At 34.8% G+C, this 18,718-nt stretch overlaps 1 protein-coding gene and 1 pseudogene across 5 annotated transcripts in view; both read left to right on the top strand.

The window, feature by feature from the left end:
* The window catches only part of ARK2N (arkadia (RNF111) N-terminal like PKA signaling regulator 2N), a 67,173-nt gene that overhangs the window by 34,370 nt on the left and 14,085 nt on the right, over nt 1–18,718 (top strand). For 4 of the 5 annotated variants that reach the window (XM_037508579.2, XM_037508578.2, XM_054694064.1 and 1 more), the window contains exon 3: nt 9,527–9,709. The exons of the other annotated variant lie outside the window; for it this stretch is intronic. In XM_037508579.2, coding sequence (XP_037364476.1) covers nt 9,527–9,709 — 183 coding nt within the window. The remainder of the gene's footprint in view (nt 1–9,526; nt 9,710–18,718) is intronic. 5 annotated transcript variants of the gene reach the window in all.
* Nucleotides 13,746–18,008, top strand: LOC119243708 (importin subunit alpha-1-like; annotated as a pseudogene).

Genomic DNA, 18,718 nt, shown 5'->3' with positions numbered 1-18,718 from the left:
ATCAAGACTATTAATTTTAATAATTTATCAATACCTACTCAAAACCTCACCACTTCCTATTCAGTTCTATAGCTAAATATTTGCAACTTATAAACGAACAAGCCAATTTTTTCCCCTTTCCTAATTTTTGAATTGAAAAATAACAATGTGATTTCTTTTTTTTTTTTTAGAACTTGATACAAGAGAGAATTGGGAGTTAACTTTGGGGGGAAGGCTTGTTAAAGTGTTCAGTTCTCACTTGGGAATATATGTGGGAATTGATGGCCAAGACTAGTTAGTGGTCTCTTCTTTTATTGGTAATAACTGAGATTTCGCGAACTTGATATTTGACAAATAGGGATAAGAGTTTGACACAAAGGAAACCAGAATAAATATGCTAAGCCCTTACATAACATTAGTATGAGTTTTTGCCTAAACTAGGAGTTTGCTATAACCAGTGGATTTTTCTCTGAAATGATGACACACCTGTAAACCACTCTGGTTAATATATATTTTTTAAAGTTTTATTTACTTATGCGTAGAAAAACTGGGGTGTAGGTCAGAGGTATGGGGGTAAGGTGAGAGGATTCACCAGAGACAAAGTGGGGAGCAGAACACTCAGATTTACTAAAGTACACTGCTGAGGGGGAGCAGCGGGCCAGACAGGAGAGGCCTGCTGTGCCAGATGTAGGCTATCTCCCTGATTAGGGATGGAACTCAGGCCAAGGTGGTGATAGCACTGAGACTCAACCCCTAAGCCATCAGGGGGCTTTGGTTTAATATTTTTTTAAATTAAGTTTTATATCAATGGGAAGAACATACTGGTTTGGATGATTGACCAGATTTTAATAATCTATAATCTTTTACTTGAAGTTGAGATGTTTCCAGGGACGTTTGTTCTGTAGTTTCTTCCTGGGATCACAGATTTCACTGGACATGAACTTTTAGACATAAAAGCAAACTAATTTAATTTCAGCATGTAAACACAACTGCTTTTCTATGCATGGATAAACTGCTTTAAGTACTTAATAGGTTTTTTTGTTTCATGATTTCATATTTAATATATTAAGCATGTACTGAAATACTTTATATGAATTTATCTTTTAAGAATAACATAGGCAAATTATTCCTAGTTTTGGCTGGACATATCGCAATTTTTGTTGTTATTGATAATTCCCTAAGAGGTCTGTAGATTTTTTTGGCCTTTAAAAAAAGTGAAAAAATTTCAATAGAATGGAATTATCAAATGTAAGTTTTAATAGTTGACAACAAGGTAAGAATAACATTTTGAATATTTGAAAAACTATTAAACATTAGTAATTTGGGAAAGTCTTTTCTAAAAATTTTGAGTAAAGCTATGGTTAGAGTTTTTTTGGTTAGAAAAGGAATACCAGAATATATTGATTTAATTTGTAGGGCATATGCAAAATATTGAAATTTATTCTAAAGTAAATTTCACATTTTGTGGTTGGAGATTTTAACCTTAATTATTGTCTAGTAGAACCATAAAAATTTTATCCTGATTTTCAGTTTCTCACAGTGCCTTGAAAATATGTTGTGATATTAAGGAGTATTGTTTTGAAAAACACTAAGTTTTTAATGAGTTGTGCTTTTAAATGTGCCTGTACCAGATTGTACAATTTTAAAATTTCTTTCAAAATTTTGTTTTCGTGTTATGGATATTTTAAAGGTGTATAAAGTGTTTGAAGTAGTTTCAACACCTTTTTACTGATTTTCTTTCCCTGAGGCAAAGTTTGACTCCTAAGATTGTAAATACTTAACAATATTAGTACTGAAAAGTGGAAATTGCTTTTGGATTTTGTGGTGGCATCTTTATGTATTGCTTTAGAAGTGATTAGTGGTCTTTCCTTAATTTCCCTATTATTTTAAGAAGGGTAATATCCTTGAACTTTTGTAGTCTATAAAGGGTTAATGCGAGAAAGAAACCTCTTTCAACTGGCATTAATCTAGACGTGGGTGAAATGGTTCTTAAGAATAAAATCCCATATCTGGATTGTGTCATTTCTCTAATGTGTGCATGTGGAACTTAGATGGTGATATTTAAAAAGGGGGGTATTTTTGTCGTCACTAAGGTTAGGTATGTTTTTTGATTATCTACAGATGACTTTCTGCCTAGTTTGTACTAATTCAGTGTGCTGGGACAGTAAATACCTAATCATTTTAAGAGAATTTAACCCATAGATCTAGATGATCTGGTTATTTGAGCCATTTATTAGATGATAGCTCTTAATATATTGATGTAGGCATTATTAAAATTTAAGTGTTAATAAAAGCCCAAATAAAATTTAATTTAGAACATAACAAGTGAAATCTTAAGTCTTAATATTTTGCTTCAAATGTTTTTTTTTTTGAAACTTTGAAGTAAAGGATTCTGTCTGTTGGGCTTCAAGAGAAAAGCCTGGTTTGTTGTTTTGTTATCAAGTCAGAGAAAAGATCGTGGTCTCAAGGGTGCATGTGTGTTTGTATGTGTATATATGTGTACCCACCTTCACAGTTCTGAAATAACTTTGTTTTTGTGAATGTTGTATATGAGAAGTTGCTGGAGACATAACTATATAGTGGTCTACAGGGAGTTTACTGGATTCAGGTTACTAATATAATGTCTATCCAAGACTTCCTAAATGTACATAAGAAGAAAAAGTTGCACATTTATAAACCTGGGTAGGGTGATTAAGTTGGAGAAAAAAGTATTTTTTCAATTGTCAAGTAAAGGTTTTAGTTTGTGGTTTGTTTTACTAGCAGACTGAGTAAAAAAATATACAAGAACTAATTTATTTTGCATCTTTGCTTTTGTCATCCTCTGCTGTTATGTGGATTTGAGAGCAAGGGTCTTTTGCTATATAGGTCTGTCTCAATTTATGGAAGATTTATTACTTGAAATTTGTTTGCAACCTGGGATATTAAAAATTAAACCATTTAAAATGTATTAAATCTTCTTGTTAAGGGAAGAAATCCTATAGTGAATCCTTTTGTTCAACAAACACCCCAAATTGGTGTTACTGATCATTTTCCTCTTTAGTATACACCTGAATTTGCCTAATGAAAGTTAGAAGAAAGATGATGAATAAGCTTTGTGTTGTTGTCATTTCTTTGAAGTAACAAATTATAGGCAGGTTATCTTAAAGAAGGAGATCTTTTAAAGTAATTGTACCTGTTGTATTTTGTTGAGCTTATTGATTTCTCTCCTTTTTGCATTATTTAAATAGTACAGCGAGGACACAATGAAAGAGATTTGTGGGATGCCACATGTCAGAAAATATAATATCAAAACAATTTCAGCAAGCTTATTACACTTAAATTGATTTTGTTCTATAAAAATTGTTCTCAAAGAAAATTTTTTCTCAAAATTCTCTCCTAAAATGGTGTGTATGTCCTCAGTCATTGTACAGATTTAAAAAACCTGTCTTTTTAATTTGTCTAGAACAGTTGTATGAGTGTATGAATTGTTAACTATGGATTTCTGAGTTTCTCTACTTTTCATTTTTTCTTGATTTCTGTTTTAATTCCTCTGTATTTTAGGGGAGTTAGTAGGATCTGAAACCAAACTGTTAGTTAACTGGTATTGAGTAGATATTTTCACAATATATTAAGTTACCACAACATAAAGAAAAAGACATCCTAAAAGAATGAAGGAGTAATAATTCATAAGGAAGTGTATTCTTTGGTAATGAAGTTTTATTTATATTTTAACTTTAAGATGTGGGGAGAATGTTATCATATTATTGTGATTTTTATTTTATTGCATTTTCTTTATATCTTTTGCCTAACTGTGCATTTGAAGTGTAACAACTAATCTAGATAAATAAAAATTTTAAAAAATAAATGTTTTCTTGTTACTCTATTGAGGGCAGAGTTGTAATATTAGTATTACTGTAGCAGTTAATGCACATTAAATGTTCATGAGTCAAGAAAACTTTTCCATATGTAATGAATAGTCTTAGTTTGTAGTTAGTATAACTAATAATAGAATTTGACATTTTGGAATTTTTTAAAATTGGTGTATTTAATAAAGGCAGTAAAATACCAATGTTAATATAAAAGGTCAAGACTTTTTCTTTGTATCTCCTACAGAGTTACCCTATTAAAAATTGAGGAATATCTGGAAAAAAAGCCAAATCTAGAATACCCTGAGGTGTAATCAAAAGGCTGGAATGGATTTCTCTGTAGCAGGATATGTAGACATGGGGATGTGACTAAAATCATACCTAAATTTTGTGTTCTTTTGTTTTTCTCTCAATATCTTTGAATCCTTAAAGCACTAGGTCATGGATTTATTCATAAAATAGAAAGATAAATAGAAAGATGATGACCTGTTTAAATGCCCTGTTTTCTATACTTATAGGTTCCCTTGAATATCCAGATAAATTACCTGAGTTATTTTTTGAATAACTTGATTCCATTTTCCCAACTCTATAGAGTTAGTGGCTCAGGGTTAAAATTAAATTGTTTTTCTTTATTTTAACAACTTTTCCACTATTCTAGTAATCTTGAATATTTGCTTTTACCTCTTTAATCCCTTAAAATGAACTCTTCATCAGTATCAGAGATAACTTTTCTAGAGGGACAAAATCACCACTGTAATCCTTAAAATCTTACGCCTACCTTGGAAACTTTAGAAATATAAGTTTGTAATAATTGAGATGAGTATAGTAGAAAAACTACAAACTAGGCATTGATTCAGTTTTATTTTAAAATTGCTTAACTTCTAAACAAAATTTCAGTGATATTGCTTCATTTCCATCTAACCCAGTCTTAGACATTTTTCTTTTTACTAAATAGGTGTATGATATTCTGAAGGAAATACATGCACAGTTTGGGTATTTAAAGCGGTGTTTTTCCTTAGAGATTGCACTTTTTTTTGTACTTATTTTTTCTTTCTTGGTTGATATAATCATCTTTCTGAGACGCTTTGAAAATGAATGCTTCTACTCAAATTGTTCTCCATTTTTTATTTTGAATGATAGTAATAAAAATAACACAATTATTTCCTGAAGAACTTTTTCATTTGCAGATACAATCTTGGTAAATATTTTGTTGTATAATCAAAATTTGTTTTTCTCGGGTAAGTTCTATCAGAATGCAAATTCACTTCTGCAACTCTTGAGGTTTGCCCTTTGCCCTCAGTCCCTCATTCCACACCAGTCAATTCTGCACACCTTATTTCCTCCCCTGGCCGCCACACACATACCCTTCGCTAGTAATATCTAAGAACTCTTTTTTTCAGGTATAACTTTTTTGGAGGTTAGGGAGAAAGAATAACTTTTTTTGATTTGCACTATCTCTTGATAGTGTTTTCTCCTGGGTGTAGATAATGGTGCTGGGTGTATGCCTGCTAACTCTGGGTAACTGACAGCAGAGAGATTTTCTTCTAGTGAGGGGTATTGGGAGATAGAATGTGGTAGGGAAGAGAGAAGGAATTTACTGTGGGCATTACTATATAATTTTATAGCCATAGAAACAGGAATAGAAGGGGCAAACCGTGTGTTAGTCCATTGCCCACCTTTCCTCGGGTCTAAGACTTAGCAATAGAGAGAGGGAAAGAGGAGTATTTTTCCTGGTGTATCTGTATACGAGAGGAATTCTGTTTTTCCTAATCTAATTAGTCATCAGTTTGGGAGACCAAGCAAGATTGATTATCTTAACTGTGAAATAATCCAAAAGGACCTCTGTTTGGCTTTGAAACTTTTCATATAAATACGGCTTGAAGTGAAATCTCACTTGAAGTGAAATGTCAGCCTGAATCCAGGCTGACATTTCACTTCAAGTGAGATTTCACTTCAAGCCGTATTTGTGATGATCTCATTAATCCCAGCAAAGCATATACTGTGGGTTAATATATGATCTATAAGTTATCTCATGCAGTGATATTTTCTCAAAGCTCCTTGCATGCAGGCTGTGTACAGCAGAGTTTACATACAAAGATAAGCAAACAATGAAGTAAGACAGGTGCTAATTATAATGGAAAGGTGGGGCAGGCGACCAACATTTCAACAATTGTGTTTTGTCTTAGGTCTTTAACCTTCACTATAACCCTGTGAAGAAACTTGAGTCATACACCTAAGAAGTAGTAGGCAGCACTTTATCTTATGTATGCTGCCAAGAATTTATCTTTACTTCCTGCTTCTAGTCTCATCCTATATATTCCTTATTCCCTCAACAATGAGAACAACTGTAGTCTCTTATTTTAGCTAACTAGGACTGAAATTTGTCATTCATAAAATGAAAGAGGCCTCTGTGTAATTTTAGTTACTTTGCATAGTTTTAAAATTCTGTATTCTGATTGTCAAATTTGAAGAGGGATTTATCAGGGATTGTAAATGTAGACTTTGTTCTGCTTTGTTTTTTGTTTCTATTAGTCAAATTGTTTCCATGTGATCTACAGGAAAATATTTGCCTCAAATTTAATTGATAAAATTAAGCATCTAATGACAGTTAAGATTGTATACTGGTAAACATCATTGTATCAGGGATGTGATGACACAGATAAACCTGTATTTGGTATTTAAAAAGTTAGAATCTGTTAATAGTCTAGGATGTCAGTGAGAAGATACAAACCTATTTCTGGCATAAAATGGATGAGTTGATGTTCTTAAATAAAAAATAGTTTGTGGATTGCTCAACTTTTAAGTTTTCTTGTCTTGTATATGTAAAATGTAGTAAAAATCTCATTTTAATCAGGAGAAACAGCACTTTGATCAACCAGACCAAAGAGTTATTATGTTTAATTACCTTTATAGAGAGATGCTGTTGATGTTTACAGAAAAACTATTTTAAATTCATTGTCATAAATACATGTTTTAAGATTGTGACAGACATCAGAATTAGAAAACAGAAGAGTGTGTAGTTTGATAACCTTTATGTTACAAATATGGAATATGCTTTTGTTAATGACTAAGTTTTAAGTTGGAAATGTTTTCAATTGTACTTTTATTTGAAGTGACAATGTAATTGTTTTAACAGCATAGAGGACTATTCTAGGAAGGACAGTATCTCCATGTTTATTCCGCCCTGTAATGAACTGATAAAGTTAAATTGGAAAATTAAGATAGCTGCTTCTGTTATTAATGTTATGAGTTTTCTAGCTGAAAATCAGTATTCTGATTTTTTTTTCCCTTAAGAGTTATTTCTTTGAAAAGGCAGCTAAAATCACTACAGGATTTCTTACCTTTTATGTCGATTGTGTGGCAAGACACACCTTTTGAAAGAGTACCACAAATTGTTCCATCAGTTAGGTAATAATATTCATTTAGTGGTTCAGAATCCAAGCCCTGAAGCTAAATGCTTTAAACCTACCTTATTTTATCTTGGTTTGGTGCAATGATAGGTGTAAGTTGACCTTGGAATACAGGATCCTTATTCATAGTTTCTTGTTGGAAGACAAAAGTTGGAAAGGCAACCATTCCTTTATTAAAGTTTGTATAGTATTGACTTGTCATCATTTGAATATACTGAAAGTGAAAAATGACAGTGATAATTATTTTAACTGTTAAGTGTAATTAAAATATAAAAACACTGCTGTCTTTGTTTATGATGAATACTAAATTTAAGCTAAGCTATAAGGTATGCTGTTTGGAAATATGGAAGATACAAGAATGAAGCCAGATAACAAGTTTTTACTTGTATTTCCTACTGATGAAGACTTTCAGACAAGTTATTTCCATGGGTAGGTGATGTCACTCTGCATGTACATATACACTTATACTTTTTGCATGATTATATATGTAGGAATGGTACAATTTTGACTTGACTGTTGCCTCAATTTAGTAGTGGGTGGTGTGGGTTGTGAGGGCAAGAAGCTATATGGTATTAGTGATATAAATTTTAAGTAAATTTCTAATTTTTTTTTTTTTTACAAACCTAAAGCACTTAAAAAGTAAAGCCCTTTAAAAACAGAACATTTAGTCAAATAGTCAATATTGTACTTGACCCTCATATCTTCTGCACCAATTTGGACATCACATGGTATCTTGATTCCATAATAATCATTTTGAACTCTGACGAGAACTCTGTAAAGTGATACAGCTTTCTTTTCTTCTTTAGAAAAGAAAACCCTCAAATATGAATCAACTTTTTGCTATTTGAGCTAAAATCTATTATTAACTTATATTGAAACCACACTGCTGACTCCTATGCACTTGATTGACCCCTTTGGGGGATTGGAAATTATTTTTAAGTAATCAACTGCAACTCATTATCGTCAGAATTTCATATTGTGACATGTCTGTTTTCTATACAGTGGCCCTTAATAGCTCATTTGCTTTATGTTTGGTCATTTTTTTTATTTATTTAAAAAATTGATGTTACATAAACCTTTGGTTTGGGAACTTAGTATTAAGGGCTAAATACCCCAAGTGTGTTCCATGTTTTGTTCAGTGACGATTTATACAATGGATGTTCGTATTACTACAGTGATCCTTCATTGTGTTTTTTTAATGATTCATTGGCATATGTATTCCTTTGTAGTCAAAAGTTTCATACAGTAGGTGTGTTTAGTGTTAATTTGTTGGATGATACTAAAAAAATCTTTATGGAAATAAATGATTTGCCTGCAATTTCATCTATAGCTATGAGGGAGAAGAGAGAAATAAATTCCTTTATTTCTGCTTTATTCTAAAATGGAGGTAGTAGTAAGAGATGTTTTTCGTACTTGAATGAAAACTTTATTTTTGCTTTTTTGCTTACATAGAAAAGGGTAGCATCAGCATTTTAAAGCATGTATATTCTACAAGCATGAATACTTAGTGATTCTTAGCATGAAATGCTGCAGTGTAATTACTTGGTAACTGGGCTGCCTTTTTCAAGCTAGTTAGGGTGATTTGGAGGTGGATGGGATGTCTTATTTTTCCAGTGAGGCCTTTAACATCTTCCTCTAAAATTACCATAATATTGTATGTCATTTCCTTGGAGTGTGGGCTAGTTGTCTTTCTCCTAAGATGTCCAAAGCAAAATCCTGAAGGTGGATTTTGTGAGTATTGTCTTTTTGTAGATTGTTGTAAATTGCATACCATCCCTGATGTTATAAAAGGGCTTTATTGGAAATAGTTGTCAGTCAAGTAGAACTCTTAGTGTTTTACCTTATTTCTTTAGAAAGTGGGAACATATATATTTGATTTTCTTCTCTGAATCTACTAGGAACTTGCAGTAGTAGCTACTATGAGAAAGAACTATGTTCATTCTCTTTAAAAATAACATTTTTTTTTTTTTCATTTAAAAAGACAGTTTCTCTTTCTCTGTGGGAGTTTTCCCTTTTATCTTTTGCTCCTTAGGAGTGTGATGGAGTTTCAGTGTAACATTGTTCAGTATAGTCTTGTCTTCTGTTCTTCCTTCCCACATGTGTTCCTCATCTTTGTAAGCTTGGGTTATCTTTTCCACTTTCACATCATGTACAAAATATATGTATAAAGTACAGCTTTTCAGATCAGATAGAATAATAAAAAGGGCAACTGGCATTTAGAGGTCTCATAGTTTCAGAAGTATTTTTCACCCCACAAGTTAGATACAAGTATACATTTTTTTTCCTCCCTAGATGGACCTCCAGTTGTAGCTCATTATGATATGTCTGACACCAGCTCTGACCCAGAAGTGGTAAATGTGGACAATTTATTGGCGGCTGCTGTAGTTCAAGAGCACAGTATTTCTATAGGAGGCCAGGACACAGGAGCTACCTGGAGGACCAGCGGGATTCTAGAGGAGCTGAATACAGAGGCAGGTTGGTCTCCCCTCCCTCTTCTCTGATGGTGTAAATGTGCATGTGACTTGGCAGCATTTTCCTTGTAGTGAACCTGCTGAGTAGAGCAGGCCAACAGAGACATCTGGCATTAGATGATTGTGTCTATCCAGGGTGCATTTTAACTGAAAAGATTTAGGTAGCATGTCATTTCACTCATCTTTCCTTATTAGAAAGGAAGCAAACGATGAGAATACGTAAGATGTTAATAGTAGGCATAGATAGATTTCAGTAGACATATTTACTGAGTTAAAGATGCCTAATTATGTAAAAACTACACAAATGACCTAATACTTCCCTCACTCTAATCTAATCCCCACATCGTAGTGGTTTCCCTCACTTAACTCTGCACAGTGACCTTGCAGTTGGGGAGAGAGCTGATGAAAGTTTCCCAGTGGGACTGTTCCTTTAGAGTGCTTCTATTTCTTCTGCCTCTCAGTGTGTAGTATCCTGCATTCATTCTTCTTCAGTAGTTCTCATATTGTCTTTTCTAACCCTTTCAGTTACTGCTTCTGTTTATCCTAGGAGAAGTCATCTCCTTGTCTTGCATTATTTATCTTGGTTCTGTGATGATTCTTAAGAGTGATATTTATTCACTAAAAAATTTCATTACTCCTACCTTTGAAAACCTTGCAAAGGGCCTCCAAATCTCCTCAATATATTTTCAAAACTTTTTCTTTCTAATTAAAACCTTTTCCTAAAAGTACTGTACTTAAGTTTAAGAAAAGAGGGAGAGATGGTGGAGAGACACACTGCTTAAGTAGTGTGCGTTTTCTTATTTTCATGTTATTGAAGGATAATAGTTTTCTAGTTAAATTATAAATTGCATTGACTCCATGAGCTAATCTAGTAACTTAATCACTACTTAAAATGTGTTTATGGGAAATAAGTTTTGAATTAAAAAACAATATAACAAAATAAGAATGAGTTATAGTTTAGAATTTTTTAATTGAAATTATAGGAAATAAAAAGGAGACAGAACTTTTATAGATCATTGTCCTTAATTCTTCCATTCATAACCTTTGATTGGAATTAAATTAAAATCTCTTATTTTCTGAGTTTCTGATTCATTTGCTGTGGTTAGTCTTGGAACATGACCTTGGTATAGTTTTGAATATGTTTTAACTGCTTACTGCCTATTTGACCCTGGATAAGTCCTTTGAACTTCAGTTTTTGTATGTATAAATTGGTTTGCTCAATAAGAATCTCATAAGGCCTTTAAAAAGAATTGAGTAACAATATTTTATGTCAGAGGACAGTAGTTTGACCACATTTTGTACAGTACTAATTTTTAAGCATTTAATTTGTTCTCTATACTGGATAATTTATCTTCATTTTCTTCATTGTTGGTTTGAGTTCTCTGTTTCCTCAGTCCTGCCATATATAGAATTGGCTTTTCATATACAGAACTTTAGTAATTCTATATTGTATAAACCATGTAGAATCATTTTATTTTTAAGATTTATTTTTTTTTTATATTCCCCATACAATTGCATCCCCCTTATTTGGACCCCAATACCTCTTTCCGCTGCCTCCTCCCCAGTGTGTCTCTGGTTTATAGTTGCTTGTTGATTTTGATTTTTTTCTTTATTATAGTTATTCTTTTTCCTGGTCCCTTAGTTTGGTTTTCTAGATTCCTGCTATGAGTGAGACCATCCGGTATTTTTCTTTTTCTTTCTGTCTGGCTTATTTCGCTGAGCATGATCCCTTCCAGCTCCATGCTATGTAGAATCATTTATATTTGACATTTTGGTCTACAAGAAGCCCAGCAATTTCATATTATTTGACTAAATTGTGCAAGGTTTGGATTCTTAACTTCACCAGCATCGGGGATAGCATTATATTTGCAGAATCACACAAATTTTTAGCTTGGTTATTTAAAACATCATCAGCCTTTGTGTGCTTAATTCTTTTTTGATTGTCTTTGAATTTTTGGTCACACAAATAGACAACATATCACTCACATACCTACCACCATTCTTAGGAAATAAAGAATGACAAAATATGTGAAAGAGTGAAACCCCCATGGCTTCAGTTCTGTTTGCCTACTTTACTTCAAAGCTATTATGAATTTGGTATTTGGTGTTATTTCTATGTATTTATCTGTAAACAAGTATGTTTTAATATTAATTGATAATGACATTGAACATAACTTGTAAATTGACTTACAAGTCTTTTTTTTAAGTAATTATTCCTTTATTGTAAGATTTTATTTATTTTGCATAAAAGAACTGAGTATAGGCCAGAGGTGGGGGGTGAGAAGATTCACCAGAGACGGAGTGGGAAGCAGAACAGGCAGGCATACTGAAATACTCTGGTAAGGGGAGCAGCGGGTAAGACAGGAGAGGTCTGCTGTGCCATGAGGGTTAGCTTCCTGACTGGAGATCAAACTCAGGCCTGGAGGTGGGCTATCAGGGTTGTGTCACTGAGACTTTACCCCTAGGCCACCAGGGAGGCCCTTACTTACCATTCTTATTGTATCTTTACGATGTTACCATTAACATTTCTTTTACATGTCTCCCAGTATGTGTGTATGACAGTTTTCTAAGATATAATATATAGAGCAAGCACATGTATGTATTGAACTATAAATTATGTGTAGGTTTTTGTATGTCATAGGATGTGGTCATCACTGTTCAATAGATCCCCATATTTTCTTATGAAGCCTTTTATTGACTCATTAAAGTAATTTTCTTCTTAATATGAACTAGACATGTGAGTAATAAATAGAACTTAATGTACCCTAGTTTTGATGTAATTGCCATTGTGGGAAACCTGTCTGCAAATTTGAATATACTTAGTATGTCACAACAAAATATTAATGGAGTTAATGCTCACTCTTCAGTTTATAGTTTTGAGACTTGGGCTATTAGTATCAAGTTAGTGATCATTCTTGTGACTTGAGATAAATGTTCTTATGGCTAACCTGAGTCCTCCTCTACCTTCCCAACAAGATAAAAACCCAGTCACTGAGCAGACTATTCAGGGGTTAATTTACAGAAGGATCTCACACCAGGTCTGATATAGGATCACATAATTATTGAAGATAGAGAAGTTCGCATTTTCCCAAGCAATCAGGGAAAATTTTTTTCCTATGCAAAATTGTTTTTACTGTTTAATTTTAGTTTTAACAAAGGCAAAAGAGTTGACATTAGGTTAGTTATTGGTCAACCAAGACCTAAATTTTCTGTTTCACTTCTTGCCATCTGTTTACTTTTTCTCACTTGATACTAGAATTGAACAATGCAGCGGGTGGCAGCCTAATGCAGTCTGGTTTTAAGCCAACAACGCTTACCAACTGTGTGACCTCAGGTAAATTACATAAAGCCTCTATTTTCCCTAGTGACCAAACTAGTATTTGCTAAACAACAAACCAAAAGGTTATTACCATTAAGTGAACATACCTAGTGTGCATAGCACCACATACAACACATAGTGAGCCTTCAGGAATACTAGCTATAAATACTTAACATATTTATGCTGAAGTAGACTGAGTGAGGAAGTGATACATGGACCCAATCAGTGGATTGCTAATGTATTGCCCTGAGGTGGAATGAGTTGCACTTGCTGTAATGTCATTATTTCCTAAACTTCACCTGTAGAGTATAGAAATTACCTGGAGTCCTTATAAAAGTTCAGACTTCTAGGTGTCTGCCTGTATATTCTATAAGAAGATCTGAAATGGTATCTGGGAATCTGTTTTTAATAATCACCTGAGGTAACTCTTTGATTGGACATGTTTACAAAACTGTCCAGTATATCTTTCTTTATTGGTAGTAATAGCTAGTACCTATAATAGTAATAGCTAGTACACGTAATAGCTAGTACACATAAATAGGACACATAATAGCTAGTACACATAAATGTAGATGAGGCTAAAAGAAGCAAATTTCTGATGTACTTCTGTGGTATGGAAGGCTTATAATTGTGGCAAACTAGAGTTTTTCCCTGTGAAATAAAAAAATTGAAACATACAATCTCATTTTCCCCATTGACTTTCTTGTCAAGAAGGTGGGCCATGAGCATTTTCCCCATCATTAAAATACGGATGGTAATCTTGATTTGTCCATAATACAGCTTAGTTGTAGTGTAGAGAAACAAATCTGGGGTTTCCTGTTCTTTAATGTAGGACTTTTTATAATCAGACCAGAATGACCATGTTTCTATTATTAGCACTTAAAGTCAATGTGAAGATCAGGTTGGGTTAGGTTCCTCTTGTTTAGCTGATTCATATGGACGGTAAGATTTTAGATTTGACTTCTTGCCTCACTTTTAAAAGTTTTTAATGTTCTTGTTGAAAAAACTGAACTTAAAGTAATTCTTAAATTAACTAATTAAATATTTCTTTTAAATATAAAAAGAAAATGCTGACCATGATAATTTAGTTACTACTATTTATACTGCTTCTTTTTGGCTTATTTATGTGTTGAAAAAGTCTGTAGTGGAGGACAAAAATTTAGAATTTTCTCCTAGAGTGAAAAAAGTTGTTTTCAAAGAACTATGCGAGCAAAGACCTACACAAATCCAGCTGCCACGTGGCTAAGTCCTCTGGTTTATTTTCAGTTTAATATATAGTAATTGTGGTATTTTCACATTTTCTTCAATGCTTACTCTTGTTCTAGAACAGGGAACTATTACTACCACTGACAGTATTTGAAGAACCTCATAGCATCTTTGACTCTTGTGTATGCTTAAGGCACTACTCTGCCATTGGATTCCTTGAAGTGGGGGTAGGTTGAGGATCCGTGTGAATGGCCCAAAAGCCAGAGAATGTCAGTTCTTCCCAGGTGCTTCCAAAGGAATGTTGACATGCTGAAAAGGGTTACAATGAGAGAAAAGAACTAATTGTCCTGGCTCTGAATGAGACAGAAGAGGGGATGCATCCCTTGCCATTGGAGAGCACTGTGGTCTCTGTGGAGCATGGCATCCCAGCGACTTAGTGTGGGGCCCATCTGACTTGTTCTCTGAGGGTCACATTTTATCTAATGACTCTGGTGGGAAATGTGGCAAAACTCATACCAGTAATCTACAGTGACTAACATTCAGTAGGAAATTTGTATTTAGCCTTCCATCACTTACCTCATTTCCCTTATTTTATCTTGTACTGATTTTTAGACTAGGTAATAAAGTTACTGGTTACATGAGCAGATCCTGACTTTAAGTGATCAATTTTAGAGCATCATACAGGTTCTATAACAATACTAAAAGCCAGTTGGTTGAATTATAACTTTTATGGCCAAAATTGCAATGCCCAAGTAGTTTGCATTAATTTCATAATGTGAAAACAGTATGTAAATTATAAGTTCTGGATCCATAATGTATAAATAGAATCAGAAGAGTCTTAAATATTGGTTGTAGGTACCTTGTTTTTCTTAATATAACATTATGAGCAAATATAGCATAATAATTTGTTTATTCCCCCTCATTAAAAAAAAAAAAGGAAAAAAGCAGAACAATAATATTTCCAGATTTGAAATGAGGCTGTGTAGGTGGTAGGGTCACATGAGGGGCCCAATCAGTGTAGGCTAGTTATTCAGAAATATTGATGACTGAGACATTGCACAAATAATTCCACAAGTTGGAATTCTAAATTAGAACTATGGAGATAGAAGTAGGCTTAGGGATACTAAGAATTAACTAATTCTGTTATCTTCTTGCTGTGTTTTCTTGATAACTATTGTCTAAAAGCATGGAGTAGTCAAGGAGGAAGTATTTGGTGATAGTGTGCATGAGTCCTATAGTCTACCTTTTAAATTTGGTTTCATTTAATGAACTTATTTTTAGGACTATAAGGGCTAAGCCCCTGGACGTGAGTCTACCCTGGGGGCTTGAAATGCCTCTAGGGGTTCAGCTCCTTGCTTTGAAGTGAGTAGGCATGGAAAGTTGTCTGGTGGTTGTCCTAATCAATAATGAATATTCTTGATAGCAGAGCTTAAAGTGGCTGTGGGGGAGAAACTTAACCAGATACCAGTAAAATGTTCTGTGAATGTTTGAGACTGCCCTGGAGTTATTAGATGACAGTGAAAGGGAAACATTCTAGAAGGTACTGGCTGCTGGTATTGGTACATGAAGATGGAGAATAGTAATTTTTAGGTGATCCTCACCCTAAAACTGAGGTGCAGGAGCAACTTCAGAGGACTGCAGGAAAACTGACATTTTCTGGAAAGTCAGTTTTCCATAAAGAGGTAGAGGGAAAGTTTAAGTAAGGAGGTAAATAGATGATTCTAGTAGCTTGTATTTTGTGGGTGGCCAAGAGGTAGAAATAGGATATTTTACTTCTCATAAGCACTGGTTTTCTTCCAAATGATTTTTCTTTTCCCACTGGGGATTTTTCTATACTCTCATACTGTTATTTCTACTATACTATTCTTTCACCTCATCAATCCTCTCCCTCAGTCCTTTATCAGTTCCCTCTTAGATTTACTTCTTTCCCTGTCTGACATGTTAAATGCACCTTTCCTTTGCCTGTGTCCTCAGCTTCTTGTGGAGTTGACATTTCTGTTGTACCCACCTGATAAAGTCTGACCCCTGGGTGCACAATTGGAACCAATTTGCACTCTGCTCAGCAGAGCCAGAGAAAATCACATGGTGGGAGTTTAAGAGGTGTATTGACTTTTAACCAGCAGCCTCTTTTGGGCTGGCAGCACTACTGCTCAGCAGTCCCCCAGTCCCCACTTTTCCTGAGACAGTGTTCTTTCTTCACTTTCTAGACCCCTATCCTGCTACCCTACACACGCCTGTGCAGATGGCTTTTGCTCCTCAAGATTACCTCAGCTTTCTGCCACCAAACCTCTTTATTCTGACTTTTTTCTAAAAGGGCTCTCCCATCTATAAAAGCTGTGCGTACATATACACACGCCCGCTCCGCATCCCATCTTCCTCTCAGACCTTCCCGTCACCTTTCCTCCATAACCAGACTTCTTAGTGTCTGTTCTTCCTCTTCCATTCTTTGTCAGTGTGCTCTGCTGCATTGACTTTAGCTCCATTTCTCTACTGATGCTCCTCTTGCCAAGATCATGTATGTTTGCTAATTGTAGTGGGTGCTACTTAATCCTCCTCATAGGACCTCTTTGTTGGGATTATTAATTGGTCTATTGATATCATTATCAAAGGCATAAATCAGAACAATTTGAAAAGCTACCTCCAAGGTCCTCATGCCGCTAGGAAACTCCTAGGGAAAATCAGCTCCCATAGAAAACAGAATCTGGGCTGATTTGATTCCAGAATTTGTGACCTTCTTGGGCAGAATTGATTGTAGTCCATTCAGTTTGAATCTGCTTGGGTATTTACTAACATTGCTTCCAGGACATCAGAACAGATGAAGGCTGGGGTACATGGAGGTGCTATCCCAGCATTCATTTCTCTGTTGACATCTCCCCCAGACTCATGTCAGTGAACAAGCTATGGGCTTTAGGAAACATTGCAGGTGATGGTTCAGCTTTCCTGGACCTGGTTATCAAATATGGTGCAACTGAGCCACTGTTTCTTCTGCTTGCAGTTCCTGATATGTCATCTTTAGCATATGGTTACTTGCGTAATCTTACCTGGACAATTTCAGATCTTTGTCATAGCAAGATTTCTGCACCCCTGTTAGATGCTACAGAGCAGATTCTTTCTACTTTATTTTGTCTCCAGCATTAGAATGACCAGAAATATTAGCAGAACCTGCTGGGCCATATTCTGCCTTATAGATGGTCCAAATGAACAGATGTACTCCAACTTGTGAAACTTTTTGCCAATTGTGACTCCTGTACTAGAGCCGTAGGAAATAATTGTCACTGGGACAGATGAACAGACTCAGGTTGTAATGGATATAAGAGCACTTGTTATTCTTTCCCAGCCTGCTAACCAACTCCAAAACTAATATTCAGAAGGAAGCTACATGGATAGTGTCAAAGATCACAGCTGGTTATCAGGACCAGATATAGCAACTTGTGAATCATAGATTAGTCCCATTTCTTGTTGGTGTTCTCTCTAAGGAAGCCTTAAAGACACAAAAGGAAGCTGTATGGGCTGCTACCAACTATTCAAGTGGAGGAACAATTGAACAGATTGTATACCTTGTTCACTGTAGCATAATAGAATTGTTGAGGAACCTCTTAACTGCAAAAGTTACAAAATTACTCTGTTTATTCTAGATGGCATTTCAAATCTCTTCCAGGCTGCTGAGAAACTAGGTGAAACTGAGAAACTTAGTATAATGATTAACCCTTTGCACTCCGAACCATTTTACGATATTTTGATTTAATTTCTTGTGCCATTTCAATATAAAACTTCAGGGAAACATGCATGTCTCAAAAAGTTGCGTTGAAATAACCTCAATTCCCCGTAATCACTAATAAATTGCAATGTCCCCTGAGAGGGGACATCCGAGTGATATGCTAGAATTCCGATGTCCCCTGAGAGGGGACAGCGGAGTGCAAAGGTTTAAATAATGTGGCGGTTTGGGCAGAAGTGACGCTCTACAAAACCATGAAAATGAATCTGTGTACAGGGCCTCCCTGGTGGCAACAAGTGGTTGAGTCTTAGCACCATGAAACTATCAGCAGCCACTGCAGCATGAGTTCAATCCCCAGCCAGGGAGCTAATACACATGGCACAGCAGAGCTCTGCTGTCTTGCCTGCTGCTCCCCAGCAGTGTATCTTGGTAGATCTGTTTCTGCTTCCCACTCTGTCTCTGGTGAATTCTCTCACCCCTTCTCTACCCCCACACCTGTGGCCTACACCTGAGCTCTTGTATGCATAAATAAATAAAAATAAATCTTTAAAAGGAAAAGAAAATGAATCTGTGTACAAAGTTTCATTAAACTTGATTGAGAAGTATTGCTCTGTAGAGGAAGAGGAAGATCAAAATGTTGTTTCAGAAACTACTGCTGAATACATTTCAAGGTCAGGAATGTAGTTCTGGGACCTTTAGCTTTTGGATTATTCAGCTGAGGCGTAAAGTTGTTTGCTGTGTATTGTGTTTGGTTTAAGTTTGTCTACTAAGAA

This window comes from Talpa occidentalis, unplaced genomic scaffold, assembly GCF_014898055.3.
Source record: "Talpa occidentalis isolate TD23 unplaced genomic scaffold, MPIMG_talOcc4v2.1 talOcc4.13, whole genome shotgun sequence".
Classification (NCBI taxonomy): domain Eukaryota; kingdom Metazoa; phylum Chordata; class Mammalia; order Eulipotyphla; family Talpidae; genus Talpa; species Talpa occidentalis.
The sequence above is the reverse complement of the archived record's forward strand: the minus strand, read 5'-3'. Positions and strand labels throughout refer to the sequence as shown.